Here is a 10,000-nt window from a genome sequence, read left to right as displayed (position 1 = left end):
CTTACTCTGCTCTGGGAGGAAGCCAGCAGTCCAACACCATCACCGCCACAACAAAGGGCGGCGGTAGGTCCACCTTAAACACCTTCACACTGCCCACGTTAAACCGTCTGATGTTCAGATGATGAAGAGCAGCTTTCGGCCTCACTGTAAAAGATACATGTTCCCTACAGTCTTTGTTTTTGTTTTTTTGTTACATCTGTAAGTGACATCCGTCCATGTTTAGATGTGGTTGGACATTTAAGTTGAAAGTTGAAAATTAAAAAGTATATAAAATGTCTGTCCGTGCTCAAACTAGTGGTGCTCAGTAGTTTGTGGCGTCTCACAGACGTATCTCTCTGTGTCCCTGTCTGTCCCACAGTTCCCAGTTCTCCCAGTTTCTTCACCAAGGTCCTCAACCAGACGGCCATGCAGGTGTACTGGGAGCTGCCCAGTAAGCCGGGGAAAGTGGAGGGCTTCAGACTGGAGTTCCACGGGGTTTCCAACCCTGAGTTCCAAGGGCAGGAGACGTTCCCAGCACACATCAACACCCACACCATCTCCCACCTGGGTCAGTACAGTTAGCTTAGCACAAAGGTCATGGAGCTAACCACATATGTTGTGTTTCAAGGCACATACTGTGTGTAGACAAATTAAGCGTAAAATGTGACAAAATGTGATTTGAAAAAAATAATAAAGAGAGTTGTGGCAAAATGTCTTTGTCTGTCTGACTGTAAAGGTTGGAGAAAAACATCATTCAAAATGGAAATCCGACATCTTCTCTTCTGATGGAGCTACTGCTAACACTAACACTCATCAAATTATGACCACTTGTTTGTTATTTTCTTCTAATTTTACATTTAACCAGACGAACAAACTATAGTTATATATAGCTTGCAGCTAGCAGTCAAATGTTGCACTTCATAGCAAAATTATAGAAATGTTTCACTTGTAACCCAATGTGTTTTTGTTAAATACAGCATTTCAAGCTAACTCTGCTGAGTGTGTTGTCATTTCATTTAATTTGTAGGAGACACAGAGGAGGCGCCTGGAATCAGTTAGGGGACAATGCTAATGTTAGGTTAGCTGGTTAGCTGTGGGGTCAGTTGTCTTTCACCAGCATCATTTCTCCTACAGTAAACTGGTAGTGTAGTTCCTGCTAAGCTAATTGTAATACTATAAGCCTGAGCTAATGCTACACAGCACTGGTCTCTGTGCTGTTAATAAGCTTAAATAAAATGCTGGAGAATGCTTTATAGTTGGAAGATGGATATTTTTTTCTCACCAGTGCCCCCCTGCTGCTAATCTAGTCAGTCCAGCATGTTGACCTGTTTGTTGTTTCCTTCCTGCAGAGCCAGCAGCAGTTTATGAGATCCAGCTGGTGGCGTTCAACGGGAACGGAGATGGTCCGTCCAACCGTCGCCTGGTGTCTCTGGCAGAGGGAGCAAACACTGCAGCAGGTACGATGTCCAACCTCTCTCAACACACAACCCCTCCTCTGAAACCAGTGGAACCAGTTTAATATGAAATTTGTTTGTCTCCTTCAGCTGGTCCAAGCTGTAACTGTGATAAGTCTGATGGCCCGATGTCGACTCTACTGGTTGGCATTCACAGCGGCCTCGCATGCATCCTCTGCTGCCTGCTCCTCATCCTGCTGGGATATAAACGCAGGTGAGAACTTCATCATCACTGCCATCGTAACCACCATCAACACCACCATCATGGTCTGAGTCATGTCCCTCACTCTGCTCTCTGTTCAGTCTCTTCTGCAGGAAGGATGTAAGCTGGGAGACTCCACCGACCCTAAATGGAGTCAGAGGTCCTAAAGGTCAAACACCTGAGAGCATCGAGCTGAGCCAGGTAACAACCCTTCACCAAACCTAAACCTGATTCTGACCCAAAACCAGGTCTGGACCCTCAGACAGGTCTGAAGAATTAATGTTCTCACTCACAGAGTCTGAAATTAAACCTGGTCCTCACAAGGATAGACATACAAGATACACACACACACACACACACACACAGAAAGAAGTGTTTGTTACAATGATGTGTGATTATACCTTCCTCCATTAAGACTCATCACCTACTTGCATCAGTCCAGGTATCCGTGACAACCAGACTGTTATCACGTACATCATGACTCCTCGGTCTCCTGCCATTAAATCAATTTCCAGTTGAACCAGTTACCAGCTGATCTGGTAGTGAACTTAAATGAAGTCTTGTTTCAGTTTCATGATGATGATGATTCATTTTAGTGGTAAAATTTTAGTCCCATTGGTGCATTTTTAACTTTTACATCCTCTAATCATTCTGACGCTGCAGACGCCACAGTCAGTTTCCATGGTTACAGGTGTCGTTTATCTGTTCATGTGACTCCTTAGTAACACATCAGTAAAAATGTGCATCCAACAGGACTCTTATTTTGGTAGGACATCGTCACATGACTGTCAGATTATTATCTCACAGTGTTCCTTTATGCTCCGCCCACAGAGATGTGACTCCACTCCTCCTCCGGTTATGGTCATGGTTGAGCCGACTCCACCCGCCCAGCCCGGCACAAGCACTGGATAAAACACCACACATACCTCCTCCCCCTCCTTCTCCTTCTCCCCCTCCAGTCTGTGGTCACTTCCTCTCCTCCTGACAGCCTTACAGCCACTTCAGCCTTTATGAATGACTGAGATGAGAGTTTATCTTTGAGATGATGAGTCTGTCTGAGGAGCATCCAGAGAGCATCTGATACCACAGGGGAACAAAATACTTCACAACACCGCGAAAACTTCACAGATGTCCACAAGCTTCAACTACAATTCATGATTTCCTCATCAAACCAAAGCTGAATTCCTCTGATCTGATATGAAAGTTGTCAGAAAACCGAAGTCACTGGTCACATGACTCCGACTGGTTCCCCTGTGGTATGAGATGTTGACATCGCAGTGTCCAGGATGCATCCTATTTAACCAAAACCTTTTTTATTCAGTTTGGGGTCATTTTCAGTTTGTCACCATCGGTGCCGAGATCTTGGGACGATGAGGCCTTCCACCAGTCCGACCGGAGACCGGGTCCTCAGAGGATCCGCTTTGAGTTTGTTTAACTAGCTGTTGTTTGTTGGTCCTCTGAGGCCCAGAGCCAAAGGGATTTTTTAATTCTCTGGTCAGCAGGTGACTGTGGAAGACATTAGCTGTCTTCTGCGCTGCTTTAGCCTTTTAGTGTTTGTTTATCTCACCGAGTTCGCCTCAAGTCAGGATGTAGAGGAAGCCAACAGCTGGTTGTTCTCCTCCCTCCTTCCCTTCCTCCTCTGACTCTTCCACCAAACTCTTTACCTCCAAAGAGAGCAGGCTAAACGCTAAATGCCTGAGCTACAGGCCACCGTTAGCCTCCTGCTGCTGGCCAAGCTAACCTACCTCAAAACCAAAAGGCTACTTTGCCATTTTCTACCCTTTCGTACCAATGCAGATATCCTGTGCCTGACCGTCACCCAGAAACCCTCCCCCCAACCATGGATCTGTCCATCATAGTTCTCCTAAAAGAGAAGCTGATGAAAGGAAGCCATTGAAGACCTCTGCTACCTTTGCTATTTTTTGACTCTGACATGTCCTATCTGATTCCGACAACATCTTCGAGTGCTGCTTCCAGGGCCTAAAATGCTCTTCCAAATCTCTTTCTGAAAGGACTCGGTAACCTGCAAAAGGATTGTACCCTCTGAAGTGCAGAACCCTGCTCCAAATCTCATTCGGGGTCTAAAATTCTTTGGAGGTGAACCATAGTCCTGACCTGACTTTAACAGTTCAAAAGCTTTCCTCAAAGCTTAGCTGCTGCAACAGGATCAGGCTCTTCATACTTGACCATATTCCTGAACATGCACAGTTCAGAAACCTGATCCAGATCTTACCCTCCACATATAATAACTTGCATGAAGTTTGACATTTCAGGGCAGGATTGTTAGCCTATAGATTAGCCTTGTGCACTCAATAACTTACCACAGTCCTGACCTTTAACAGTTCCACACCCTGGGCCAGATCCCCCATCAAGGTCTTTTTCCCTTCAGTCAATAATCTGCTTGACACTTTGGGTCCTGAAGCTCACTGGAGATGTTGAAGAACAAACCTTTAAATGAGGATGTTTGTTTGTTTGAAGCCAAGTGACTGATGTCTGTGGACGGAGAATGTTTAATCCCTGGCTGTCCTGGAGACGACTCTCACCTCCACCTGAGAGGAAACGATGAGGAGGTCAGGGTCAGTCGACACCTGAGAGACAGACCAGGAAAATTTGGACACGGGATGTCTCAGTGCTAGACGTCTCAGTCTGTTTCTGTCCCAGCTTTTATTTTTACAGAGTCAACCACTTCCTGTCACCTGCCTGAAGGTGTGTCTAACGTCATATAATGTCTGAAAGTATAAACAGCAGCTTTCTGTACATTTCAACCAAGCTTCCAAATATTCTTTAAAAACAAGCTGAACAACGTCCAAAGATAGAAACACTTTCTCACCATCTTCTGTTAAAAACTGTTTGTTTTCACTTCCAGTTTCTAGAGTCGAAGAACAAACAAAACCAAAAGAAATACTTGTTTTTACATCTAATATTTCACATTAATGTTTGGAAAAAGTGAATATATATTTTCATATATGTTAACACGAAGAGCTCTGTGTATCATGATTATAGCCAAATAACTGAATGATAGAAACACTTTGACCAAAAGCTCAATAATAATTCTCAAGTATTAAGAGAGTTCTTTGTATTTAGAGCCACAGGGAGTTCAGTTCATGGTTGAATGTCTTTACAGCTTCTGTCTCTCCTGCTGACAGCCACGAGACCCCGAGGACCTGTGCAGTACTTTTTAAGATACTACATGAACTACAGTAGAAAGTGGATGGCGCTCAGCTGTCCTGCTGGACGTCTCGAGACACAAACATGAACTGGAACGGTGACGATCAGGATGGACTTGGACCTCATTAGGGCAACAAAATCATGTTTGTTGCGTTTGTTTTGGGCTTGTGAGCAGATTTACGAGTCCTGTTGAGGTCCAAGTCAAACCAAGTCACTTCAGTCGCATTGCTGGACTGACTCGGTCTGACTGACTTGTGCTGTCACGTAAAATATCATTAAGTTGAGTCCCAATTTGTGAGTTGACTCGAGTCGTACCGATGGTGAGCATGTCGGGTCACATCAGGTCAAAGGTTTTCAGTCATGTGGTCTCGTGACGTCTCCTGAGCCTTCCTCAACTCCCTGCTGTCCTTGGGGTCAAAGGTCACACGTAGCTGTCAGGTCTGCTCCGAAACGAGACGAGTGTTTCTAAAAATATAAAAGTAGAAGTAAAATGTTTATAAAAATAATGTTGGCTGTTCTTTTTCTAGAACTTTTGTCTTTTGGTTCATTCTTATCTTTCTGTTGTCGCCATTTGGTGGCGAAGAGGAAATTCTGCCAAATTCTGTGAGGAAGACCATAATTTCTTTCTTTATTATTATTATTGTTGCTAATAATGTTATCATTATTACCATTTTACCTCCCAGTTTTTATAATGTTTGACTTTTTTCGGATGATTTTTGTTGGTAGTTGAATGATGTGAAAATGTTCGTAGTGTGTTTTCAGCTGGAGGTGGAGACGCTGATTAAGCTCCATCGAGGTGGACTTGAGCCATATTTAATAAGAAGGCACTCATGTCTTCTCTCTGTCATAATCCACTCAGAAGTTCGATATACGAAGCTGATTATTTGATCTTGTGGCGTCTCGGCCTGTCGACACGCTGTAGAAACTAAAACTAAGAAGTAGAGATTGTAGTGACTGAAGGCTAGAACCAATGAGAAAAGTGATGCTTTAATGTTTCTGATTTCTTTTCTCTCAAAACAAATTTATTTTCATTAATGTGTCATTAAGAAAAAAGAAAGGCGCCCCAAAGCTTTAAACAGAACAGATGAAAGATGACAGAATCTGGAAGAGTTTGATCATTTGCGCACATTTGGTTTTATTTTTTTGTATTATTTTTCATTAAAGCACAGAGTTTCAGGCTGTCAGGTCGGATGATTTTCAGTGTTTTCCATGAGATGAACTCTTGTTTGTATTTCAGCAGATTTCTGGTCGTATTTCTCTGTCACCTTTCTGATGTTTAGACACATGAAAACCAAATAAAACTGAACAGAAGTAGAAAGCAGACGTCACGTTGTTGTTTATTAACTGATCAACTGAGATTTCACTCCACTCTTCCATCACAACAACTGGAACTGATTCATCTTTGATTCTTTATTTGATTTAAGTCATGTTTATTTTTCAATAAAAATAATACATAAAACTAAAAGTACACTAAAATGATCCAAACTTGACTTCTGTCTTGTTCTTATGGAGCGCAGAGTTGAGCTCAGGTGAGGCTCAGCTGCTTCCACTTTTTAACAGCAGGGACGAACTTCCCACAATCAAATGGGTTCAGTGCAGAATAAATACTTAATTTTCTGTGTTCTCAGCTTGGATTTGAGTATGTTCACTCAACAGGCGCTTTACATCATTTAAATGTGTGTATTGAAAACAAAATTTGGCGTTAAAAACAAATCTGATAAAGCAAACTTTGGCATTGAAATACTTGAAGTGGAAAAAGTTGCTACCATTAGCTTTGCTGGCTGCCGTTAGCTCAGCCAGACCCCTCAGTCAGACCCCTCAGTCAGACCCCTCAGCCAGACCCCCCAGTCAGACCCCTCAGCCAGACCCCTCGGCCAGACCCCCCAGCCAGACCCCTCGGCCAGACCCCCCAGTCAGACCCCTCGGTCAGACCCCCCAGCCAGACCCCCCGGTCAGACCCCCCAGTCAGACCCCCCGGTCAGACCCCTCAGCCAGACCCCCCGGTCAGACCCCTCAGTCAGACCCCCCGGTCAGACTGGCATGCTGTCGGCTCCAACTTTAATCAGATTCATTATTTCGGATGAGTTTCAGATGCTTTTGTGAGAGACGGCAGCTGAAGAAGGAGGACACGTTCCGCTCATTCTGCTGTGGCAGTCCACAAAACAGTTCATCATCATTAACCTAATTATAGAAATGATCTGTAACCACACCCAGCAGTGATGTCACAGTGTACTGGTCCATCGTCCATCACTGCAGCCAGCTGAGAAGTTAAACAGTGCGCATGCGTCGATACGTGTGCAGCCTGTTACAGACGCACAAGAATTTCCCTCCAGGGATTAATAAAGGAATTCTGATTCTGATTCTGAAACCACAGACGGGCATGTGGACAGTCAGAGCCCTGATCCACCTCCAGCTGATCCAGTTCAGGTTTTCACACTCTTGCAGAGTTCAGGTACAAAATGTGACATAATTTCTTCTGACTGGTTTCTGTTAGTGTCCTGCTCCCTGGTTGTTAGCTGCGGGGTCCGCCTCATGTTCTCTGCCGTGCTGTCCCTGCCCGGCGGACAGTCGGTCTGGAGATCGCAGCGAAGCGTTGCTCCTCGTCCTGCGGCAGCAGGCGGAGAGGTCGGCCCTGAAGGACGGCGTGTAGAAGCCATAGATGACGGGGTCGCAGCAGGTGTTCAGGTTGCCGAACACAAAGAGAGCGTGGTGGACGTACTCAGGTGTGACACGCAGCATGTCAGGCTGGAACCAGTACCAGATCCCCAGCAGGTAGTACGGAGTCCAGCACACCACAAAGGACAGCACGATGACCACCGTCATCTTCAGAGTCTTCATCCGAGCCTTGGGAATGATGTCAGTGCCACTGCGACGCAGGTATGACTCACCTGCTGATAGAGGGAGGAGCTGTGTTAGTGAAGTCACGTGGTCACAGTGTAGTACGTGTGTCTCATTTGTGTCTCAGGTGCTGCAGGATGTACGAGTGTGTCACAGCCGAGTCTTACCTTTTTCTCTCAGGTGCTGCAGGTGGATGTGCAGCAGGATGCGGCTGTAGCAGCAGCTCATCACCAGCAGGGGGAAGACGTACAGCGTGGTGAAGTGAAACATGTTGTACACGGTCTCCTGCCAACGCCGGCTGAAGCTGCCATGAGACGCACACTGAGTGAAGTCCACGTTCTCCACCCTGATCGCCCGGAAGATAAACAGCTGGAGGGAGACAGACGGAGGACTCTCACTGTCACCTGAGTACAGGTGAAGGTCTGGGACCACATTTATCAAGTAGGAAATTACATACCAGCTTTAGGCCTGGCTTAACTTTTGTGTGATTCTTGACAAACTGTGTTTTAACTGCGCAGTGAAGCTAATCTGTTTGTCTCAGCTCTGGTTCCCAGCTAGTGGCGTGGTTAGCATTCCTTATAGACACCAAAGGGAGCCGTTAGCCCGAGCTAACAGCAGGAGGTTTCACACGTTTAATCCCTCCGTCAGAATGCAGAACATTCCTGCAGGGATTTCATGTTCAAGACGTTTGGCTGCAGGTTCACCGTGAACTTTCACCCGCATCAGAGAAACCAGCAGGACCTTTTCTGAGGATGCAGATGTGTTGATGGACAGATGATGAAATAATGTGTGCTGCTGAACGCACATGTTCTCCTCTGTAATCAGACGCAAAGACGAGCAGATCTCTGCCGTCTGACCTTCAGGGCTCCTTCAGCGCAGCAGATTAACATGTCATAAATATTAAAACTAACGTTGAAGTCAGCGTGATGTGAAGCTGCTCCGACTGTTAACTGGAAACAAAAGGCAGCAGCTCGAGAAACATTCACGAGCTGACAGCAGAAGTAGACGGTTAATGTGTGTGTGTGTGTGTGTGTGTGCGTGCGTGTGTGTGTGTGTGTGTGTGTGTGTTTTATAATGAGGTTTAAAGGTTTCACAGATTTCTGCTCCAAGCACAAATACTGAACAGGACACACTGAGTCGCGACAACATCACTTTTCAGATCTTCGAACCAGACGAAGGATTTTAGTCATCAGACGTCTGAACTTTAAGTTATCAGGGAAACAAGCTGAGCTAACGTTAGCGGCCGCTCGGTCCCTCCTCACTTCCTGTGTCTACCACAAAGCGTCAGAGAAGCGCTGAGTGTGAAACTGCCTCATCCAGTGTTTTTACAGCGTTAAGTCCAGGTCTGTGTGTGGACAGGAGTGGACGTCTGTGGGTGAAAACCTGAATGAATCCTAACCTACAAACAAGCTAAGCTAACTTTAACCTGAGCTAATCTCTCAGACCAGACTTCATGGAATTCACCTGTGTGATGCAACATGAACCTCTCAGTGTCATTAGCTGTCAGTCACTCACTGCAGCCAATCAGCATCCTTCTTCCACCCCGTCCACAACTGGAGACCCTCAGGACTTCATAGGTTCAGTGAGGCTGAAAGAGGCGGGTCTTCTCGTGACAGGAAGTGGATGTGTTACCTGTGGGGATGCCAGCAGCAGGCTGAGGCCCCAGGCCAGCAGCAGCATGCGCCGGTTCCTGCGGTGCGCGCTCAGAGCGTCCAGCGGGTGCAAGATGGCGTGTTGGCGGTCGAGGCTGATGACCACGAGGATGAAGGCAGAGGCGTGCATGGCAAACAGCTTCAGGAAGCAGAGAAGCTTACAGAGTGCGTCTCCGCCGTACCACTGCACCGTCACATTCCACACCGCGTCCAGAGGCATCACCACGAACGTCATCATCAGGTCGGCCGACGCCAGACTCAACATCAGCGGCCGCAGGTGAGACGCCAGCCGCCTGCCACGCCACACGCTGGCCAACAGGGCAAGGTTGCTGCAGGCGGCAAACAGGAAGAGGGCGAATGTGGCGCCGACACGGAACTGAGCAGCCCGGGTGAAGCTTGGAGCCTCCCAGTCTGCCAGAGGGGGAAACTGGGAGATGTTGGGAGGGGGTGGGGCTACGTAACCTGTGGGTGGGGCCAGTGATGACATCGTCTTTACGGACCAGTTACCTGACATCCTGCACAGAAGAAGAAGAAGAAGAAGAAGAATAAGTTGTGAGTAACATCGCATCACATTTGATGTTTGGACAAAAACAGGATGAGGTTACAACACTTAAAGGGACAGAACTTAGGTAAACTTTTGTTTGTCAGCATGTTTCAGAGGACATGGTTAGCTTAGCTTGGCACAAAACCTGAAAGGGGGACATTGT

General features: G+C 46.4%; 3 protein-coding genes across 8 annotated transcripts in view; 2 read left to right on the top strand and 1 right to left on the bottom strand.

Annotated features, from left to right (window-relative positions):
- The window catches only part of LOC124065281 (immunoglobulin superfamily DCC subclass member 3-like), a 12,827-nt gene extending 6,676 nt beyond the window's left edge, over positions 1-6,151 (top strand). For 2 of the 3 annotated variants that reach the window (XM_046400539.1, XM_046400540.1), the window contains 6 exons: positions 1-63; positions 359-547; positions 1,329-1,436; positions 1,524-1,647; positions 1,737-1,836; positions 2,467-6,151. The exon at positions 1-63 is cut by the window's left edge and continues 102 nt beyond it. In XM_046400539.1, the coding sequence (XP_046256495.1) occupies positions 1-63; positions 359-547; positions 1,329-1,436; positions 1,524-1,647; positions 1,737-1,836; positions 2,467-2,547 (665 nt within the window). In that variant the 3' untranslated portion in view covers positions 2,548-6,151. Of the gene's footprint in view, positions 64-358; positions 548-1,328; positions 1,437-1,523; positions 1,652-1,736; positions 1,837-2,466 lie in introns of those variants that run through there. The other variant, XM_046400541.1, reaches the window with a different exon arrangement.
- Positions 6,152-6,833: 682 nt separating this feature from the next.
- Positions 6,834-9,839, bottom strand: LOC124064122 (gonadotropin-releasing hormone II receptor-like). 2 transcript variants are annotated; one of them, XM_046398263.1, is made up of 3 exons: positions 9,274-9,839; positions 7,809-8,010; positions 6,834-7,694 (listed from the first exon to the last, which is right to left on the bottom strand). In XM_046398263.1, exons 1-3 carry the CDS (start codon positions 9,805-9,807, stop codon positions 7,294-7,296), a joined length of 1,137 nt encoding a protein of 378 aa, XP_046254219.1. In that variant the 5' UTR covers positions 9,808-9,839; the 3' UTR covers positions 6,834-7,293. The 2 variants fall into 2 exon arrangements, with proteins under 2 accessions (XP_046254219.1, XP_046254220.1); XM_046398264.1 differs by having other exon boundaries at positions 6,834-7,691; positions 9,274-9,795.
- Positions 9,711-10,000, top strand: part of iqgap3 (IQ motif containing GTPase activating protein 3) — a 23,569-nt gene continuing 23,279 nt past the window's right edge. For all 3 annotated transcript variants that reach the window (XM_046398258.1, XM_046398257.1, XM_046398256.1), the window contains exon 1: positions 9,711-9,845. The gene's annotated coding sequence lies outside the window, so the exon portion shown is untranslated. The remainder of the gene's footprint in view (positions 9,846-10,000) is intronic.

The sequence above is a fragment of the Scatophagus argus genome, chromosome 9, assembly GCF_020382885.2.
Source record: "Scatophagus argus isolate fScaArg1 chromosome 9, fScaArg1.pri, whole genome shotgun sequence".
Lineage (NCBI taxonomy): Eukaryota > Metazoa > Chordata > Actinopteri > Scatophagidae > Scatophagus > Scatophagus argus.
This window is presented reverse-complemented; position numbering and strand designations above follow the sequence as displayed.

Coding starts and splice junctions, on each gene's coding strand:
- LOC124064122 (XM_046398263.1), bottom strand. CDS start 9,807: ATGTCAGGTAACTGGTCCGTAAAGACGATGTCATCACTGGCCCCACCC. Junction 8,011..9,273: donor TGCTGCTGGCATCCCCACAG/GTAACACATCCA, acceptor GTCTCCCTCCAG/CTGTTTATCTTCCGGGCGAT. Junction 7,695..7,808: donor GCAGCACCTGAGAGAAAAAG/GTAAGACTCGGC, acceptor TCCCTCTATCAG/CAGGTGAGTCATACCTGCGT.